Raw genomic sequence first — 22721 nt, forward strand, 5'->3', positions numbered from 1 at the left:
CTGCTCTGTGCTGTTCCATCCCCTTTGCTTGCTCATGAAGCCTGTTTCCTCCACCTTAACTGAGTGTCAGCTAGGGACTTACTCTGCACAGCTTTTGGTTTTGAGCTGTTTCTACTGCACTAAGGATTTACGATTTTTTATCCTCACAGTTTGATTGGTTTCAATAAGAGGATGGAAAGTACATTTCTTAGCCACTTGAAAAAGGACATTGAAAACAGCTTTTCAAGGTCCCTGATCAGGACTGGTCAGCTTGAGAAGCAAAGCGTTCAGAAGACGAACTTGAAAATCATCCTAGTTCAGGCTTATCAGCGAAGCCAGCTCTCAGCCATGCAGGAGGCTTCTGCTGGCCAGCTCCACCTGCCACTCCCTAGGTCACTAGGGTTTTACTGTGGTTGCCGGCCAGAACGCCTCATTCTTAAAAACATTCCATGAAAGCAATCTCTAAACTGCAAGGGCTTTCCACGCCTCTCCACATTTCTTCCTTTCTTTTTTCCTCTTCCTCCTTTTCAGGATCTGAAGGAGAATCCAGAAACTGAGTTTCAGAATAGTGTGTCTATTTTTATTCTCAGGATGCTGGCAAGGACATGCCCTCACACTTTTAGGTCTCACGGGGATCTGCATGTTGAATGGGTACATATTTGCACTTTTAAGTGTCCTGTCTGATGGAACCACAGAAGAACAGGTTCCAGTAAACTACAAGACAATCCATCTCATCAAAAGTCAGAAGAAGCACGTGGCAGGGTAGGTGTTCCAGGAACAAGACTGGCAAGGAGGTCATCTGTACCCTGATGCCTCTCCACTTTTTTGTTTTTATAGTCTGTGGCTCCTGTTCCAAGCACATATCTTCTAAGCTCAAAACTAATGAAACTTTCCCCACTGACCACTTGACTGTGTCCTTCATTGAGTTTTCTATTTTGAATTCCTAATTTTGAATATGTAATTGCTTGCCACATTCTATTAACAAACAGTATTTAGGATGTACCAGCTGCAGGTCTTTAGATGTGCATGTGCGGAGGCAAAGACCAGTGGCTGCACCTGCTTTGTCCTGCGACTGTTTATATTTTTGCTGAACTTCAAATGTCTTACTTTTGCAATTCAGACACTTGACATGGATGTTTCCCTTCGATGTACTAATGAAGACAGGTGACAGTGTTTATTTTTAAAGAAACAAAGGTCATCAGTTTCCCCCAAATGCCACCGATGAGTCTTATTCCTCATTTTTTAAAAGCATTAGTCTCACTTGTGATGCTAAAGCTCAAACCTCCCAGTCTTGTCACAAGGAAAATGTAAATAGATCCATAGTCTTCCACAAAAGGTTTGACTGTAACAGCAGTAAATTAAAGGGCATTGTGCTGTAATGGGCGCCCGGTAAAAACAGGAGGGGCTGGAAGCTGAGCTTCCTTTCCTTGTGCTAATTGCTCCAAACCAAGTCCTCCAACACTCAGCTTTTAAAGACACTTCCCCTCAAGGTGGGTAGATGCTTGCTTTCTGCAAAGTCACTGAGAGAATGATGCTTTGTGGAGAAGCTTTTCTGTGTTCCCTTTCTGTGATCCCAGAGGCCTTGTTGAAGGCTGACATCGATGTTCTTTGTTTATCTTGACTAGTGAAATAGTACCAGGTGGGTCCTAGTGGGCTTATTTATAAATGCTCCTCTGTCCTTGAGTGTCTGTGTTGCAAGGAATGAGTTTATTTTCATTATTCTACTTGATGCTAATAATAAATCTTTTCTGAGATTCTGCTTCTATCACAGTAAGGGCTAAGAGTCATCAAAATAACACAGTGTCTGAGACCTTTAGTGGGTCAGCCTTGTGCTGATCCCCTTAGCCTCCATCCTGTTGCTATCCTGAGTTTCCAGGGGTGCCAAGGCAACTGCTGTATGTAGGAAGTAGTAGCACCAGGGACTCTTAGGTCTAGATTTGTGTGGCCTCTGAAGGTCTCCTGGATACTGCTCCAGTCTTCCACTATGAGCAACAGAAACTTCCCTGCTGTCAAGTCAAATGTCCCAGTTCTACTGCCAAGGTTGACTCGATGCCTGCAGCCTCATGACATTTAACTGTAAGGGAAAAAAAAAAACCCTCAAGTTCACCCGCAGAAAGTATCAACATGTAAGGGGATGGACATCCCCCCTCAGAGACTGAATCAGTGGTCTTGGAGTCTCTTAGAGGAATCTCAAAATTAGGAAAATGCTGAACTCGGTTCTAGATGTGTGCCCTTCAGACCCCAATAACTCTGTCAAGAACACAGCAGATAACTAAAAGATGAAGATGTGCCGCCCAGCATCCCTCTAAGAGTCAGGTAGGCTTCTCAGACAAAACCTCTGAATTGCAAGCACCAGGTCCTTAAGGTCATGGGAGGGGGGTGGTCATACCTCCAGGGCTGACTCCATCTCAGCCTATCTACCTCTCCCCTTATCCTGTGCTTTCTAATACTTCTACCTGGAGACAGCAACAAAGCACCCAGCCTGGGGGTAAGTACACTGGTGAATGCTGGTTTAAGATGGCCTCCAGAAACCAGGGACCTTAGTTCAGCACGGGTCTTGCTGGATCTCACATGATCCCCCACCCTCATAATGTGCACAGAGGAAGGCTCCCATGGAATGCCTATATGTGCACAGAGAAGGGCACCTGTCGTAAGTACAGAGAAGTGCATCTGTGGTATGCACAAAGGAAGGTGCCTGCCATGTGTACTGAGGACAGCCATGGTGTACTTTAGGTGAAAGGTCCATGAAGAAACAATGGCCACCTGGAATCAGAACACAAAGTGGGCTGAGACCAACAGTCTTTCATTCATCTGTAAAGAATGAATGAAAGCATGTCATTTATAGGTGAAAAAAAAAAATGGAACCGGAGACAATCATGCTAAGCAAAATAAGATACCGTGTGTTTTCTCTCAAGCATGGAATCTAGATTTTAAAAGTAGACTTGGGAGTAGAAGAGGGGGACTCTGGAAGAGGAACAACAGCGGGAGTGGGAACGAGAGAGGGCAAGGGGGAGGGTTCTGAAAGAGGAGACCATATCAGGGAAAAAGACTTTAGGGGTAGACATGGATTATAGGGCCGACCTTCAGCTGGGGCTACAGGAGAATGTCAGGACAAGAGCTACAGGTTCACAGATGTTCCCTAGATTGTCTGAATGGAGGAGTCAGAAGAGAAATTTAGAGTGAAACATTCAAAGTAACTTGTATTGATTTTTTTTTTTCAAAGTACTACCAAGTTTCAGGGGATTCAAAGGGCATCCATCATCAATACAGAATTTTGATCTGTAATGGCCACAGGAACCCCAGGTGACCAGCAAACACTCTTTCCACAGTGGCAGAAATACCAGTCTTCCTGAGCAAAGGTTGGTTTCATGAAGAGCAGAGCTGAGAGCATGGAAAGAACCAAGTAGAGGGTGATGTTGGCAGGAGTAGGCTGGTGTCTGGGTGGAGTCATGAGATGGGGTCATAGGGATGAGGGCAGAGCCTAGATCATAGGACAATAAAGTCATGGGATGATGATAGTCCCAGATCATACATAGAACAGGTCATGGGAGGATGGAAGATTCCAGACCACAGGACAAGAAGTTCCTGGGTAACAGTGAGTCTCAGATCATAGGACATGTCATGGGGTGACAATGGTAGTACTCTGAACACAGCACATGAAGACCCCAGACCATAGGATAACACAGTCATAGGAGGTGACTAGAACTTCCAGGATTGTAAGGCAGTGTCTTGGTAAGGGTTAATATTGCTGTGATGAAACACCATGACCAAAGGAACTTGAGAGGAAAAGGTTTTTATTTCAGATGATACTTCCAGGTCATAGTCTATCACTGAGGGAAGTCAGGGCAGGAACTCAAACAGGGCAGGAACCTAGAGGAAAGAGCTGATGCAGAGGTCATGGAGGAGTGCTGCTTACTGACTTATTCCACATGGCTTGCTCATCTTTCTGTGTTATAGAACCCAGGACCACCAGCCCAGAGATGGTACCACAAAAAATGGGTTGGGTCCTTCCCCATCAATTACTAATTTAAAAAATGCCCTACAGGCTTGCCTATGGCCTGATCTTACTTTTAAGGCTCCCTTCTCTGATGACTCTAGCTTGTATCAAGTTGACATAAACCAGCCAATACAGACAGTAAGGTCTTATGGGGTGGTGTGGACAGGGTGAGCTGGTTTTGGAGCTGGACCTCCATTTCTGGATGGATTTGTTCTGGCAGAAGCATGGCAGCTGATCACAGGGAAGACAGTGGGCACTGGAGTCCTGTGGGATGGAAATCAACAGACTAGCCAAGGGGAAGTTGATCAGCAAACAGTGCTAGCCCACCCTTGGTGATTTTAAAAATGGATTAAATACCGTCAGCGCCCCCGATCCAGATTTATTTATTTATTCATTTCACACACACACACACACACACACACACACACACACACACACACACACACACACACAGTGTTCTGCCTGCAAATATGCCTGAATGCCAGAAGAGGGCACCAGATCTCATTATAGATGGTCATGAGCCACCAAGTGGTTTCTGGGAATTGAACTCAGGACCTCTGGAAGAGCAGCCAATGCTCTTAACCACTGAGCCATCTCTCCAGCCCTCATCTCTTGTTTCTTAAGTGTCAGCTACCTACAGTCACTTGTGGTCTGAGAACATTATACAGAAAATTAAAACACTGGTAAAATTTAAATGCATGCCCTTCAGAGTACTGTGATGGACTCTCCAGCCTTCTCATTCCATCCAGGTGAATCACACTCTTGTCTGGTATATCCCTTGTGGACATGCTGCCCACCTGCTAGTCACTTTCTTAATATCAAATCAACTATCACAGTACCATGATGTTCAAGTAAGCATTACTCTGCTTAGTAATAGCCCAAAGCACAAAAATATGCTGCCAACTTGAATGTGTCAAAAAAAAAGTCTCAATGTGTGTCCTTTAAGGGAAAAAGTAAAGTAATATTTCTCAAAGGAAAAAAATCAAGCCTTAGGGTTACTAAGATTTGCGTTGTTGTTACTAAGTGTTTCTACGTTGTTACTAAGTTGCTGCTGTTAAGCTTTTACTGGCTTTGTTCACAAAGCTATCTTACAGGATTGTTATAAGGAATGGCATACTGTATAGAAAGCCATGCAAGAAAGACACAGACACCCACTGAGATGTTGGAAAGTGTCCCCACCAGGTAAACACTTACACTAATTTGTGAAGAAGCAACTAAAGATTGGGTGTGGTGACACAAAGTGCCTGAGGAGGCTGGCCCACTGCTAAGACAAGGTCAGCAGTGAGTCTGAGATCCGGAGGCATAAGCTGTGGGGACTGGAGGAAACGCCCAGCCAGCTGTTGAACTTCTCCAGGATCGGGTCTCCCACATATAAGATCAAATCTGGTATGGGCGCCTTTTCATTTTAAAAAGGAAAATTCTATAATGTTGCAAATGTTCCAAGTGGTTTGAGGAAGTGGTCCCTCAGGGAGGAGGGGGCATGGTGGCTGGAATGCCAGTGTGGGCTGCCTGCGCACATCTCCGAGGACCAGGACCACAGAGAGAGGAGTGCCAGCACTTAGTTCACTTCCTCTTTGTCCCCAGTCTGGGACCCCAGTCCATGGATGGGGCCATCCATGCTCAGGATCAGTCTGCCCTTCACATAGGCACACCCAGAGGTATACCTCTTAGGTGAGTCTAAATCCAGCCAAGGTGACCATGACGGTTAAACCATCCCAGAGACTAGAATGTGGCTGAGAGATGTGATCATCACTTTAATTTCATGAACAATACTACATATAAATATTAATAGGACATGCTGATCACATAGAGATGTGCAGGACCAGACACAGCCTGGTGAGCAGCGCATGCTGGGAGAATGAAAACCATGGATCAGTTTCATTATAATCAAGTTAATTGATAAGTGGCTCTCAGGAGGAAAAATGACAGTGTCAAGATCCACCTCTTCCCTCCATCCCACCACTCAAGCTGATACCCAGAGCTCAGGCTGTACTGAACCTAGAAGTTCATGTGAACTCACTGCAACTCAATGGTGAAGATGATTGCGTACCTTTAAAGAGCTGTGATTCACATGAATAGGGCTCACAGGGTACACTTCAACACATGGTATCCAGAGCCAAGGTGATTCTGCCAGGGCCTGTCACAGAACCCACTGTTCTGCCACAGAAAGGGCCTCTGCTCATAATGGCTTTCCTGAAAGGGTTCTCTAAAGGACAGCCAGGGCCAGCCTCTCTGCCCAGAGCCTTCACTGCCTGTTTCTTGTACGAAGGAAGCATTTCAGATTCTGAGGCCACACACCTAACTGGTCCTGCTGCTCAGTCCCTATACCAGGACTGGACTCTGTGATGCCGCCAGGATTTCACAAAACTGAAGGGTTATACTTTTCTAGGATTGTGCTGCCCTGTCTTAAAGAATTGGTGTGAAGGGCCAGCAGGATGGCTCAGCAGATCAGAGATCTTGCTATGCAAACCTGATGACCTGAGTTCAATCCCCAGAACTTACAATGGAAGGAGAGAGCCGACTCCTCTGACCTCCATATACACACTGAGGAATGCACACACACACTTAATACACACAACAATAAACTTTAAAGAAAAAAAATTGGGTACAAAAATATACCTTGGATGTTCCTCAATGATTGTGTTTGTTTGTGTGCATGCATTTGTTCACGTGGACACATTTACTTATAAGTGTTCATGTATGCATTGTGTGTGTTATATGCATGCATATGTGTATGTGGGAGTGTGGATACTGGAGGTCCATGTTGGGTGTCTTCAACCACTTTCCACCTTATATTTTGAGACAAGATCTCTCACTGAATCTGGAACTTGCCAGTTTTACTAGACTAAATATGACCAGCAAGTCTTCAGGATCTGTCTGCCTCTACCTTCTCAGTACAGAGGTCACACCACCATGCTGCTTTTTACATGGATGTTGGGATCAAACCCAGACCCTTCATGAGCCATTCCCCCCAGATTCCACTACAATCCTCTCCAAGGAAGGTGGCTGTGACTCCATTCTCTCGATGGAGCCTTTTCAGCTCTGCCCAGTTGTTCACTGTTCCATCGCATCAGTTCTGGCTCCATGCTAGGGGACCCTGAGGGCCAGCATGGTGTGGGGAGAATAGACAGATTAGTAGAGTACTCTGTTGAGGCTCAAGGTGCAGACAGTTGCAATGGGGCCTTCTAAGAAGAATGCCTCAGTACCCAGCACCACCAGGCCCCCCGCACCTGCAGCTAGGCCCAGAGGATCTCCAAGACTCCTAGAGATTTTTTCGGTGTTCACCGACTTCCAAGGCACAGGACCATAGGGAGGTGGCCCAGCAGGGCACAGCTAATGTCTAGAAGGATCCTGTACACCCCTGTCAAAGCTTCAAGGAACAGCTGAGTGAGGTTCATTCTGTCCTGAGTCACCAGAGACAGTGCCTGCCTCTGCCTTCTACCTACCTGTCACTTGGAATGTGTGTTAGCAGTAAGGGTTGGCTAAGAGGACCACCCTGGCTCCTTCAACACTAGAGTGTCAGCAAGAGGGAGATGTAGGCTGGAGCAATGGGTAGAAGTAGTAGGAAGAATGTGAGCCATTGGCTGGCTATTGGGTGCTGGCTACTGTATGCTAAGATGCCATGTGTGTACAGGCTTGCGCATATGTACATGTCTTTTTTGTGTAGACACACTTGAAAATCTATGTCTGCATATGGCATATAGCAAATTAAAAGCCCACAATCAGGGCTGAAGATAAAGTCCAGTGGTAGAGCATTTGTGTAGTGAGAAAGATAAGAAAGTGGAAGGGAAGAGAAAAGAGAGGAGGAAAGGAAAGTTGAGATACACCAATCTGAGACACAGACAATGCTCTGGAGGACAGGATCACTATATCCTGCAGAAGTCACTCATCACCTGGGTTTGGTCCTCCCAGCATCTCTTCCTGGAGGTCTCCTATCTCTTGAATGAGTGGATTGGTAGGCTATGGAGGCCACACAGTGTCTCAGTGGCAGGGAATGGTCAGAGGCCTTTATACCCTCAGCCACCAGTGGTAGTAATGTGTGCTCACTGGCAAATGCTGGGAAAACTAAGCCTGGAATACCCCAGGGTCAAACTCTGCTTCCTCTGGTTTATGTTTGGTTAATGCTGGAGACTTTCAGATTTCAGTAAAGATCTTAGCAGCTCCAGGTCTAAATGGTCCACCAAAGTTCCAACTTAAGGAAAACAGCTTCTGTGTAGACCCTCATGGGAGAGAAGAAGGCCCACAAGCAGTGGATCTGAGTTCCCTGGCTCTGGACTGATCCAAGATGGTTGCCTGACCTGTTTCCACATGTTTGCATGTATGCTGATTGTGCACGTGCCTCCCAGGCCAGTGTGTGTTCTGTCTATGCCTGGTGGGTTGATAGCACCATCTGAGACCACCATAGCTCCTCATTAAGTAGGAACCTGTGTGCACTGAGTGGCACTCCCAACACCTGGGGTCAGCAGAGGAGGTGTCTTTCTCTCCCTGAGCCCTTGGGAAGCTGAGCATTCTGCCTCCTCACCAGAGGGTCTGGCTAAGGATATGATTCTGGTTCAGCCTCTACCCAGAGGCTTTCCAGCAATACCTTGGCTGGATACAAAGTGGTGTTCAAGCAACTCACTTGCTGTTTTTCAGGTAGATAACCTTAAAGATTAGTGGTTTAAGAACCAATGGTCCTCTTCAGAAAAGGAGAAAATGAAAGACTTGCCATGCAAGGTGTCACTTGCTGAGGTATATCCCCCAGGTTCCTGGGCTTAGTCTTGTTTTTTAAGTACACATCACTGTTTTCCCCTGTAACTTCATTTGGCTTGAGTCGGACTTCCTGAATTTGAGGAGTGCTGTTCTCAGGGAGGTTCTTAAGTAGACAAACTCAGCTGCCCCTGCTCATAAGCTTCCCATGCCTCCCACTGTCAGGTCCATGGACATCCCCCTACCCCTGTTCCTCCTTGTACCAGCTCTTCTTGTTCCTCAGCATAGCTATCACATTGACCTGGCCCCTGGGTCCTGTCTGGTCCTTTCTATCCCAAGTAAATACTACAGCCCTATAGCAGGTCCTGACTCCAAGTTGGACACATTTCTTTTACCAGTTTTGTCTGACTGGCTAAAAAATGTGGCCTGACAGGAAGCTGCCTGTCTCCTCTAGCAGATTGCCCTTGCTCCACTGTACTTCACAATTCCAGTCTCAGTGCTGAAGCTTAGTTCCCAGGTAAGAAAACACACTCATTTTGAGCCAAAATCAAAATCTGGAATAGTTGCCACATGGCACGCTTTCCAGACTGACATTGGCCAGTCCTAGCTCCCACACCCCTGACTCTGTGCGTCCTTTTCAGGCCTACATGGAAGACCATCTGAAGAACAAGAACCGGCTGGAGAAGGAGTGGGAGGCACTGTGCGCCTACCAAGCAGAGCCTAACGCCTCGCTTGTGGCCCAGAGAGAGGAGAACGCCTCCAAGAACCGTTCCCTGGCTGTGCTGACCTGTATGTACCTAGCCTGGGTGACCTAGCAGGGGGAGAGGAGGTGGGGACACTTGGCTGTGATTTATTCTGCCCACCATGAGGGTCTGCCGAGCCCCTGGGCTCTGCTCTGTCTCTATCTGCTGGCCTGACCCCCTATTGAAGACTAGTGCCTTGCTCTCCTGGCAGCTGTCCCATCCTCAAAAGCCAGTCTCCTCTTTTGATGCAGGGGCAGAGCCCTGAGAATGCCAGGTGTGGGCACAGGAGCCCTTGTGGAAACTAGCACTGTGACTGTGCTGTAGTGTAGGAAACCCATGGGATTCTATTGTCTGTGAGCATGTGGGGCTGTGGGTACAGAAAAGCTTATTAACACAGAGCTATGTATCCCAGCTTAGCACTAACAGCAGTCACTGGTGTTGCTGGTACAATATTGCCACAAACCTTGATGGTTTCACTCCAGCTGGGTGTCACTGTAGTCCTGAATTCACACCAATGAAGAAGGACTTAGTTTCATACTGTGTGCTTAAGATGTATTGGGTGGTCATGTGAGACACAGAACCCCTGATGTAGGCATTAGATGTGTACATCTTTGTAGTACCTGGCCCTCCTCCACATCACTGGCCATGGGTAGTCACAGGTCCTAGGGAAAGTTTGGATTTTGACTAACATATGAGTCTACCCAAGGAAGCTCTCAGTGACCAAAGTCTCCCATATAAATAGGCACTCGATAAACATTGGTCTATTGATGATGAATAGTGAATGTGAATAACTCAGCTGCTCTTCTACCTCAAGACAAGAGGTACTTACTTGTTCCTAGCCCAGAAGTGATAAAATTAACTTTGCTAGCCCAGTTTTGAGAGCCTAGCAAAGCCATGCTGGTCTCAGGTTAGCATCGAAAGAGCTCACAGAGTGAGGATCCATGCTAAGATGGCAGAGGGCAACTTGTCACTGAGCCCTCACCTGGGGCTTTGCAGCATCCTGCCCGGGGGCATCTAGGGACTCTCATCCTGATAGCAGAACGCTATCGCATCCCCTTCTGCTGGACCCCTTGGTTGTTCCTTAGAGTAAATAGAAGAGTTTGGCCGGAGTTTCAAAGCCAGGAGCTACGTGCTAAAGTCGTGAAGAGTGGCAAGCTTTTAGAATGCAGACCACCCTCCTACCTGTGAACATTCGTCAGAGAGAAGGTAGCATTCCATCCTCTGCTTTCTTGGGGTCAGAGCATGTTCCCCATTAGATAGCTGAGATCAGAAACTCTTGTAACTTACAGATTTTCTATTTAGACAAAAAGCAAAATAAAGCACACCCAATCAAAAAGCAGGTTTTGTTAAACACCAGCTGTGTCTTAGATTGTTGTCAGGTGCTGGGACGGCTGAGTACCCAGCTGCTGTCCCTGTCATGGAGTTGGGATAGATAGAGTAAATGGGGGGTGGGGATGGAGGAGGTAGAGCATGGACAGGGAGAATGAGACAAAGGCATCTGTCTGTGCTTAAATTTGAGGTCTGCTCCTCAGGACATGCCCTCCCCTAAGGATCTGATACAGGCCAGCAGTTGGCACTACTGTGTCAGCTGTGGGGGAGGACCGGGGCCCTTGGGCCTCTGTGACAAACAGACACTCAGTCCTGTCTGCCCACACTAGAATTAGGCAGAGAGGAAAACGCTTCCAGGCATGCCTGGAACATAACTAGTGCCACCTCCTGGTGCCAACCTAGCTGCACTGGGTGTGAAAAGTGTGCATTGCTAGGAGGTCAGAGTCACTAGGGGAATGAGTTTCTCCAGCTACAGGGACCCCAGACACGAGTATTTCTGTTAGAGACTGGTCTTTCTTCTCTCTCTTCTGATTTCTCCTCCTCCCTCCCAAGCAGTGCTCTCCGGCTTTGGCTTACCGGCCTCTGTTCCAGACTCCAAGGAACCCCTCTTCTTCCATCCTGCTTTGCTCTTTTTACTCTTATTAACAGAACTGGCCCTGCCACAGTGTCAAAGGATGCTGAGGAACATTTCTCCTACGTTGCTCTGTTTATGAGAGTACCTGCTGATAGCCCACCACAGGAGGGTGAGTGACAGGGTGAGGATTCAGTTCCCCAGTCCTCTGTACTTCCTGTTGGGATGCCCTTTGGTGTCTAGGAACAAAACAGAACCATCTGCCACTCTCAAAATGCCTTTGTCTCCTTGCTGTGACACTCTCGGGTCTCCTTCATCTTTTACCTTCATTCAGGCCTTCCAGGTCCCCTCGGGCTGCAGCCTTTCATGCCACACCTTTACCTATGCCTTCCTGCCATTCCTGGAAGCCCCCTATACTGTGTGTTCCCATGCTCTGCCAGACTGTCGCACTCCTCCTTCAGGAAGAGCCCCACTCACACTTTCCACCCACTGCCTCTTTGCTGGTGTGGTTCTGTCAGGTCCTGCCCAGGCATTCCAGCACTGGGCTGGTGAGGTGGTAAAGGGTGCAGGAGAATCACAAGCAGGAATGCCAGAAAGACAGGGTCCCCACAGCCCAGACTCTCCAGCACCATCAAAGTCTCAAAGAAGCTGTAGCACACATGTATAAGGCACCTGGCCTGCATGTGACTATGTCTCATTGCATTCTCTTGGAACTTTAAAGAACTTCATAGGCTTTTTCCAGTTTTGTGCATGGTTACAAAGAATTGTGCAGTAGTTTGCTGGTCTGCTTTTTTAAACCAGCAGCGAAATATAATGCTCTTTTGGCATACTATTTTAAATAAATAGAAAGAAAATTTTGTCTCTGAATTATGATGAGAAAGAGAGAGACATGGTGGTTCTGAAGCCATAAGCAAGATTATTTCTTGGAACAAAACCAAAAAGAACAAAGAGCGGGAGACCCAGGTGTGTAATAAGACCTGGAGCAAAGTGGCCTCCTGTCTTATGCTTGGGTAGTGTTGAGAACCAACTTCTGCTGTATTGGGAGTGAATGGATATGATGTGCAGCCAGCTTGCTCCCTAGGATAAGAAATCCTCCCATGTTCCCTCCTCCCCCTGGCTTTTGGCAGGTGCTCGCTCCTCAGACCTAGCTTTCTTACATCTACATTTGTGTGGGACTCATATGGCCATGCTGGCTCACTTCCAGGTTGCCATCAGAATCTGAAGTTGTTAGCCCCAGGATGCCAACCCTGCCCAATCATCCATGGTTAGTGAATCATAGCAGAGGAACTATTTCTATCAAAGGTGACCTTGCTAAATCTCAGAGATTTTGTCCCCAGCCTGGCTGACCATATCACCTCCTCTCTTGAACTTTACTGTCTACTCTTTTACAATATGTCTCACATCTTCAAGTTATTGGTAAAAGAGACGTGAACATGGCGACTGTGTTCGCCTCCCTTCCTCTGTGCTGGCTGGGATCCATGTGGCATACTCTGGGAGAGGTGCAGTTGTGGAGTCTGTGACTGTGGTCTAGCAATGGGAAACACTCCTAGACCCTGACAGCTCTAGCTTGAGCTTGTCAAAGCTCAAGTATGTAGAGGCAGCACAGCCAATGCTGGCCAGGTATTCCCTTATGTCTTCCTGTGACAACAGTACTAGTCTCAGTACTGTCCCCACGGCTAGTGGAAGAACTTGAGCTAAAATGGCTGTGTAACCCACCCAAAGTTGGAAGGCAGCTTTATCCTCAGATGGCTGGCTGTAGAACTGGCCCATTATAACATACATGCTGCTTCCCAGGGACTCTACTTACAATGTTTGGCATGGTGCTCCCAAACTTCCCAGTTCCATTTTAAAGCCCCCTGTTGAAATCACTTGGCAGTTACCCACAAACTAGCTCCAGGCTCAGCCACTCCCACTCGGCATAGCTGTGGAGTTCCCTGGGAACGTTATTCTGGGCCAACTGATGAATCTATTTTAGGCATAATGACATCAAAAAAGAGTAGTCCACATCTAAAAATAAGGACGTTCTTATCCATGGCTGCAACCCTGTTGTTACATCACTAAGTAATGATGTCACATCGCTAATGTCATCTGACCTCATTGACCCACTCAGGCTCCAGGACAACTGATGAGTGACTTACATGGCAGCAGCTTTTTCTGTCCCAGAACTGGGGCCTAAACATCCCCAGGAGAGGGCCAGCAAGACAAGTTCCTGCTGAGACTACTCCTTAGCTCATAGTGTTCAAGTCTGCAGCCCCCATTATTAAAGGACACTATCATCTGGAACAGGGCCCAACCTTACCACTGCTTAGCTGCCTGTGTGAATATCCTGTCAATCATGGTCTCAGATTTTAGAAGGCAGGTATCTGGAATTCATTGTATGAAGTTTAGAGCCAGGCTCCGTGCTCAAGGGTCCTTGATATCCTCATCATATGCATCAGCCATTTGTCTCACTCTGTCTTGACCAGGACACCATCATGGCTCAAAAATTTAAGTTTAGAACAGCCCTACTTTTCTTCCCTTCCCTGGTAAAGCAGTTCTCCCAGGAACCTACCTCCCTTATCAGTAGTCATGAGGCTTCCACACAGGAGTCTGCCTGAGAGCTGTTTAGGTCCACAGGAAGCTCACTTAACTTCTCCCATGGCACCCCAGCCTGAGAGATGTGTCTGGACCAGCACACCTCCACAGAGCTACAGGGATCAGAGTGTTCCATAGTCTCCATGCATGAAGCCTCCCATCTTCACACATTCTTCCTCTTCACCTTCCTGTCTCCATCCCCATTCCACTCATTGACTCTACAGCTCTTACACCATCAGCAGAGTGAGGCTTCCAAACATTAGCTAATGGTAGCCTTTCATCAGGAACCAAGCTAACCCTATCTGGAGTCCCAGTGAAGACCACACCTGCATCCGAGAACCCATGACCCATAGACAGCAGAAATCTCAGGTCAGAGAGTTAAAGAGCAGATATCTAAATGTCTGGTGGTTGCTCCTTGTCATCTGTGGGAGGGCAAGCAAACAGCATTCACCCTGAGTTTATGTCCTAGGTCTTCATGAGATAAAGTTAAGTGGGCTACAGATGAGGAGGACTCATACCAAGTTGAGTCAGGGAGGCCATGATGCTACCTGTGATCCAATGTGAGGCAGACAAAGAGGCCAGATGTGGGAGGTGAAGACAGTCAGCTTCAGCAAGCGTGCATGTTTTAAGGAAGTTGTTTGAGCTTCCTGATCTCTGGAAGTGAGAGCTGTCACTTCTGGTCACTTAATGCTCCAAGTTGTGGATTTTGTCACATCCATGCAGACAGCTTACACACTGAGAATGAACTGGCTGAGTGCACCGAGACTCACCTTAGGGCTGGACCCTTACTGCAAGCATCTCTGTTGCAACTAGCAGAGAATGGGTCATAAAAATATCTATTTGAGAAAAAAGTTCTGCTGGTCTTCAGTGGAAATGGAGGGAATGTGACTAATGTCACCTCCTCGATTAGGAAGCAGCCTTGTCCGTCCTTAGTTTGGTGTCACTAAGGGGAGAGCCTAGTTCTTTCCCTTGCACATCCGCATCTGATAACATTAGATGCTAGACTCCTGTAGGAAATTCTGGGCCATGGCCCCTGCACACATCCTCACAGAACTCTATATCTACCCCAACCCTGTCCTGTGTCCACAGTTACATCTGCTGTACTACATACAGCAAGGGCTACTGCTTCTGGAACTCATGGAGATCCCCCTGCCTCTGCCTCTGCCTCTGCCTCCCAGATGTTTGGATTAAAGGCATGTGCCACCATGCTTGGCCTTGACACTGCTTCTTGAACACCTATATCCATCGCTCTTGTGGTCCTCCACCTGAGTAGCAGAGACCATGGCCTTCTTCCTGAGACAACTCTCTTCTGCATCTGTAGAAGATGTCCTCATCTGACTGTGAAATGGTCCTTTGGGCTCTTTGGTATTCTTCTACAAATGGTCATTGCAGGTGAAGTCTCTGAGTTAAATAGGATCATTCCAGCTGCATATTCTTCCTGTGTTTTCCTGGAACCATCTTACTGATCCTAAGACAGCATTCTGGGGGTCAGAGGACACATCTGTCAGTCCCCATTGAATATCATGACATCTGTCAAAGATGGTGCCTCTGCTCTCCTGGCCCCCAAACAAGCCTTATTTTTCCCGAGCTACACAATGCACAAACCAGTAATGTTACTGTTCTCCAAATTATAAAAGCATGATGTGTGTTTCTGTGTGTGTGTGTGTGTGTGTGTGTGTGTGTGTGTGTGTGTGTGTTTGAGTGCTGATGTGCATGCACATATATGTGTAAGAGTGTGGGGATCAATGGGCAGCCTCAGGTACCATCCTAAGGGATGCTGTCCACCTCCTTTGAGATGAGCTTTCCCATTGGCCTGGAGCTCATCAATTAAGCTAGGCTGACTGGCTAGCAAACTGCAGGGGTCTTACAGCCTGACAGTTCCTACCAATGCTGGGGATCAAATTCAGCTCCTTATTCTTGTAGGCAAGTGGTTCAGCAACTGAGACATCCCTGCAGACCTTACCAGTGTGGTTTTTAAAGATGTGAGTTGTTGATCCACTTCAAGCTTAAGCTCCTGAGAGGCCAGTGTGTTTTGCTAACTGTGAATCTTGCGTCCTTGTGCAGAGCTGAGTCACAACCCACATGTGGGCAGAGGACCTGGTGGGAAGACCTCACAGATAGCATGGTCCTGGCTGGCTTGCCTCTATATACTTCTGTTAGGTCATTCAATGAATGTGTAACAAAATGAAGGTGCCGAAACCCTGGTGAACCCAAGTCATGAGTGCTTCCCCACCCTGTGCGTCTAGGAGAGACCTGAACAGGTGCTCCTCACATTTGCACCCAGGTCCTGATGGGAACACTCCTCTCCAAGCCCTCTTTGTACCAAGTCAGTAGAGATAGCCCCCGTTCTGGCAGCTGATCTCACAGAACCCTGCATGAAGATCCCTGTAGCCACCTCAGTAAGAGATGTAAAAGCTAAGACCTGAAGGAAGTTAAATGAATTGCCTAAGGATGCAGTTGGACCCCATCCATGGTACATCATCAGCCTCTTGGAATGGAGCAATGAAACCCCACAGCTTAAACAGCAGAATCCATCAGCCTCATAGTTCTGGTGGCTGGAATCCAAGGTCAGGGTGTCACTAAAGCTCTCCTTGCATGCAGAGAGCCATCCTTATATCCACATGGCATTGGCCCTGTATCAATCTGTGTCCAAACCCACCCCACCCCACCCCACCCTACCCCATATACCTGCTTAACAAGATACTGGTCCTATGGGATCAGGTCCTACCTTGATGATGTCAACTTATTTCTATATGGAGAGACCATGTTCCCAAGAAGGCTAACCTTTGGGGGAGGGTGGGTAGGATTTCATCATATCCTTTCAGGGAAGATACATTTCAGCTCTTAACATCAAAAGCTCTAGGAGAGCTTGGTGGCCTTGTGGGACACAGCAGCCTGGATATCTCTGGGGTTGGTCCCATGTGTTCTGCTCCAGTCCAGTCATGCTGAGGAGTTAAACTTCCACACCAATGTGGACAGCAAAATTGATATGCAAGTAAAATCCCTTAGGGGTAGGGTGTGGGAACCCAACTATACTGTCTGCTCTATACCCTACCCTTACCACCATTTGCGGGCCCAGGAGGCTGCTCTCTTACACTTTGAAAATCTGCAGGTATGCTTGTGAAAGAACCTCAGTAAATGAGGCCTGAGGTTGGAGAGACGGCGTGTTGGTAAAGACCGCTTGCTGCTCTTACACAGAGGACTTGGGTTCAGTTTCCAGCTCCTGCATGCCAGCTCACAACTACCTACAACTCCATTTCCAAGGAATTCATTACCCTCTTCTAGCCTCCACAGGCACAAGGTACTTTCATGGGGACATGCATACAAGCAGGCACACTTACATACACATAAAAAACAAAATTTTTACACAGTAACATACAATAAATAAATCTTGTTTAAAAGTGAGACTGGTGACTACTATATCACAGGCCACTGTCACCTCTGTGGGACCTCTGTGGTTCAAGGAAACCAAACCCAGGCCTTAGTCTATTTGACAGCTTGCCAGAGAACATCAGCACTAAGTGGTAGAACATCAGCCTCATGGTAGGACCATCTTGGCATGTAGGAGGGATTTCTGAAAATGGTACTTGTGATAATTAATCATCACTTTGACTGGATTTGGAATCACTATGGTAACACTTCTGGGGGGTCTATAAGGGAGTTTCCAAAAAGGTTTAACTACAGAGGCAAGATCCACCCATAGTGTAGTCAGTTTCTTCTCATGACCTGGGGGCCCAGACTCTACACAAAGGTGAAAGTGAACTGAGCCAGCATTCGACTCTCTGCTTCCTGGTTGTGGACGCCATGAGACCAGTTGCCTCACGTCCTGCTGCCGTGCTGCCCCTCCCCTGATGGACTGTACCCTCAAACTGTGTGCCAAACAAACCCTTCCTTCAGTTGCTCTTGCCAGATTTTCCTTCCCTCACAACAGCAAGGAAGGAACTAGTGTAGACGATTTTTACCAAGAAGTGGGGCCATTGCTATGGGAGACCTTGTGGTTGGTTCTTAGGCTTTTGGAAGCTATTCACCTGAGAGCAATGCAGAAATTGAAACTTGGAGCTAGAAAATCCCTACCAGTCAGCAGAGCTTAATGGGCCATTCTGGTGGGAGTTTGGAAGACCTGAGTGATGAGATCAATGTGGAGAGTGAGGCCAGTGAGGACATCGATCAAAAAGTAAGCCATTCACCTCACCACTCTCATTTATTAAGGCTGTTTCACAAACATCCCTGTAGATTATGCAAGATGTAAGAGAGCAGCCCCTTGGGCCAATCAATGGTGGTGTAGGTAGAGTGTGGAGCAGACAGAATAGCTGGGTTCCCACACTTAAGGGATTTTACCTGCATACCAGTACTGCCACCCACATTAGTGTAGAAGTTTAACTGTTCAACATGACTGGGCCTGAACAGAACACACGAGGCCAATCCCAGAGGTATCCACAGTCTGGTGAAGTCTGCATTCTGCCCATGTCCTGAAAATTTGAATGAGGGTGAGTTATGACCTAAGTTGTCTGACAGAAGAATTATCAAGACAGTATAGCACTCAGGCTTTGGCATAGCTACTGCTCACAGATCTTATCCAGGTCTACAGGGCAGGGGTGGGGGGCAGGGGTGGGGGCAGTACAACAAGAAAGCAGAAAGATGAAAAATGTACCATTAGGTAGGGAAACAAATGAATTTAAAATTGTTGACAAGGCAGCCCAGAAAGCAAGTGAAATTGTTAGATTAGCACCATTAAAGAGAAACTGTGTACTCTATATTGAGATGACAGAAATGTACCCCCAAGAGAAATACCCCACCCACCAAAGGCTCTATTTAGAAAAAATGTAAATTTATGGGGTGGGGAAGCTTGAACTGAGAATACCAACAAAGGGGTTCCCTGCTTGGAAACAACTTCCTAGGGCAGGTGCTTCCCCTGGATCAGTGCAAGAGAAGAAGAGAAGGACAGAACTGTAGTCCAAGGGGCCCAGCTACACCCCAGGCAGGCGTTGTCACCCACATGGTGTATGAAGGACACAGTGACTAAAGGGCCATGGAAGTTTATAGCAGGGTTCCAGAAAGTGCCTCAGGCTAAGCCTGACAGTGCCCGGCTCTATAAAAAGAAGGCCCTGAAAGGCCATTGCACAGGGTCGGGAAGCCGAAGCCTAAGCTGCACGGTCAAAAATGCCAGAATGGTGGGCTATCCACTAAGGAAGGCTGAAGACACAGAGCAGGGCCACCACAAGGGAGACATGTGTGCTGCAGACTGGTGTCACTGGTGGAACTAGCCAAGGCTGCTGGAGTTCAGGTGCTCACATCACAAGCCACAGAAGCCAGTCACGGGGCTACAGGGCTCTGTCGGCGTCAGTTCTGCTCTGTCCTGCCTTTACCATCGTCTCCCCCTCCCTCCTGGAACAGGGATGTTGATTCTGCACCGTTATATATTGGGAACGTGCAACTTTGATCTTCCTGGGCTGCTAGCTGAAACTGTCTGGGGTCTCAGGAGAAACGTCAGGCTTTGTACTTTTGAATGGCGTTGGAACTGTAAAAGCTGTGGGGACTTTCGGAGACAGACTAACTGTATTTTGCATCAAAGGGTGGACATGAGACTTCAGAGGGCAAGCATGAAATGCTGTGATGCAAAGCAACTTATATGAGGGTCAGGTGGATAAGAGGTTGAGTTTTAAGAGTTAATCTTTTATTTTTAAGATTTATTTTTATTATATGTGTATGGTGTTTTGACTACATGTATGTCTGTGCACCATATGTGTGCCTGATGCCCTCAGAGGCCAGGAAAGGGCATTAGATCTGCTGAACTGGAGTTACAGACAGTTATAGCCGCATATGGGCACTGAGAAACAAACACAGGTCCTTTGAAAGGGCAGCTAGTGCTCTTAACTTCTGAGCCATCTCTCCAGTCCCCACAAATATTAATCTTAATTATCAACTTGGCTACATTTGGGATCACTATGGAAATACACTTCTGGATGTGTCTGAGAGTGTTTTAGAAAACCTTAACTAGGGGCTGGAGAAATGGTTCAGTGGTCCATGTAGAGGACCCAGGTTCAGTTTTCAGCATTTGCGTGGTGGCTCATGATTACCCAGAACTCCAGTTCCAGAAGATCCCATGCTCTTTTCTGACCTCCAACAGGCACCAGGCAAGCATGTGATACATGTATATGTACACACATGTAGATATTACATACATGCATCCACATACATAAATTTTAAAAAATTAATTAAAGAGGAAAGATTCAACCCAAAATGTGGATGGTACCATCCCATGGACTGGTATACTCAACCAAATAAAAGGAAAAAGAGAGCCAAACATCAGCATTCAGCTATCTTTACTTCCTGACTGTGGATACAATGTAACAAGGTACCATGTCTCCCCCAGCATGATGGACAGTAGGAAGTTAAATTGCTCCTTAAGTTGCTGCCTCTGGTACTTTGTCACAGTGACAAGAAAAACATGTCACATTATTGCTTTCTGTTCCTAGATCTTCAGAGACATCCATCTGGCTTCTCAGAGAATTGGAGCAAACACATGTAACAGTGTGTTCTTTTGCCTAACTACAGCAGGTCTGAACACATTCATCTCTCTGTTTGTGATCCCTCACTGGGAACATGGGGGCAGCATTGATGCCTGGTTTATGGAGGGCAGTAGGTAATATCTAGTTGCATAATTGCTGTTTATCAACTGTTAATGGGCCTGTGAAATTAAGAAAGTGAAGGCCAGTCACTGGATTGAAGTACAAGGAGAAGTGAGGAACACAGGTGTATGAGCAACACGGGCAAATGTGTAGTAGGGGACGAACAGCATGTTCTGAGACACAAGTCTGAGACACAAGGAGGGATGAGGAACCTAGAGGGGGACAAGGAGCTGAGAGGAGCACATGGAGATTTGATGACCATGAAGGGGTAAGCACAGGGAAGGATGACGAGCAGCGAGATTGAGGAGTGTGGAGTCTTGGGGACCGTGGAAGAATGAGCACCATGGAGAGAAAAGAAATATCAAGAGACAAACAAGTTGGAGGATGTGTGTAGCAGTGAGATGGAGATGGCTGGATATGTGTTGCAGCTTGTTTGGACCATATGAGTAGCAATCCTATGAGTCATTGGAACTGCCATTCTGAGAGGTCTATTCTAGAAGATGGTAAGCCAACCAAAGATGGCTTCCACGAATCTTCTAAACATACTAAGATTTGAGATCCCACATCCATTAGTGATGAAACTTCATAGTCCTGCACAGTGTTCCAGGATGACTATCCTCCCGGGCTTTATGACCTTGCAACTCTGGAACTTGTTTCTTATGTTGGCATTTGTGAAAATCACCTTGTATTTACTGACAAGACAGTGGTCCCTACATGCATTTTGCTAACTCAGTGGACTTCCACTCCACTTGCAGGTCCATATGTAGTCTTAGACCTATTCCTGAACTCTTCACTGTGTTCCAATAATAGATGCCACTTATCACAGCAGTCTTGTAATTAGCTAATAAACCTTATATTTTGTAAGACAGTCCAATCTACTGAAATGTTGAGTAATTTATCCAAACACTCCAGGCTAGCAAATAGCAGAGCTTAGCCTTGAAGCTGTTTTCTTCTGAGACTGGTCAAGAACACTGTCTGATCTTTCTGGGCCTCCAATTCTTCAATATGAAATAAGAATATAGCCCTGGTGCCGGGTGGTGGTGGCACACACTCGGGAGGCAGAGGCAGGTGGATCTCTGTGAGTTCAAGGCCAGCCTGGTCTACAGAGCAAGATCTAGGAAAGGCGCCAAAGCTACACAGAGAAACCCTGTCTCGAAAAACCAAAAAAAAAGAAAGAAAGAAAAGTAAGAAGGAAGGAAGGAAGGAAGGAAGAAAGAAAGGAAGGAAGGAAGGAAGGAAGGAAGGAAGGAAGGAAGGAAGGAAGAGAGAAAGAAAGAATATAGCCCTGTTTAATATGTGGTTCAGGGCTCCAGGCAATCAAAGATCTGTATGTAAACATATGGATTATTGTAGAAATTAGGGCTATTCCTGAACAAGGTCATGATGTATGGCAGATACTGGGTAAGTCAGAAGAGGAAGGTATGCAGTGGGTTTGATCAACAGTATTTTCCATATGTGTTCCTATCCCTCCCGGGCAATGAGATTGTGGATCTCATTTGAGAGAAAATAGCTCCAACAACTATGGAACCAGATACAGAAAGTGAGATGTTCCTGGTTTCTGAGTCCTCAGACTGAGTTTTGTAAAATGCACGCACTTGTTAACTGAAATGGCTCAAGGCTGCCGTCAGGTCTGGGCCTGTGTGTGCAGCCATTCTGCTGCACGTGTTGCCCTGGGAGCAGGAAGGAGTAGCTTCCATAAGGCAGAGACCAGGGTAGACTGGCAGCTTGTTCACAGCCACCCTGGCTTCCCTGAAACTTGCAGTTGGCCTCACATGTGTAGACTGATCTCATGGGCCCCTCTGCCCCACTCAGCATCCTGCACGCTAAACCTTGTAGTTCAGGAAGCCTGTCTTTGACAGTCATTTGCTGTATGCTTTCCTCTTGCTGGCTCCTATAGCATTACTTTAAAAATATGAACAAGGAAAGAAAACCACAAATTAGGTTAGAGATTTGCTGCTGACTTATCATTGTGCGTGACCCTGCTGCCTATGGTGCTCTAGTCCTTCCAGGGTGGTGCACAGCTTTCCAAATACATGGCCCAAAGTGGACCAATGTTAAAAATAAAAGTTTAAGTTTAAAAGCAAAATGTTACAGTACAAAACCAAATATACAGTCTGAGGGCAGGAAGGCCTCTTCCTGACTCGAGGCTCTTCCAAAGATGACCAAAGGATAAATGTGCAGTCTGCATGTGCTTGGCACAGGGATCCACT

General features: G+C 46.9%; 1 protein-coding gene across 1 annotated transcript in view; it reads left to right on the forward strand.

The window, feature by feature from the left end:
• Ptprn2 (protein tyrosine phosphatase receptor type N2) overlaps positions 1 to 22721 on the forward strand; it is a 723577-nt gene that overhangs the window by 654616 nt on the left and 46240 nt on the right. Inside the window, exon 15 of the mRNA XM_036205661.1 lies at positions 9307 to 9454. Coding sequence (XP_036061554.1) covers positions 9307 to 9454 — 148 coding nt within the window. The remainder of the gene's footprint in view (positions 1 to 9306; positions 9455 to 22721) is intronic.

Source organism: Onychomys torridus, chromosome 14, assembly GCF_903995425.1.
Source record: "Onychomys torridus chromosome 14, mOncTor1.1, whole genome shotgun sequence".
NCBI classification, from domain to species: Eukaryota; Metazoa; Chordata; class Mammalia; order Rodentia; family Cricetidae; genus Onychomys; species Onychomys torridus.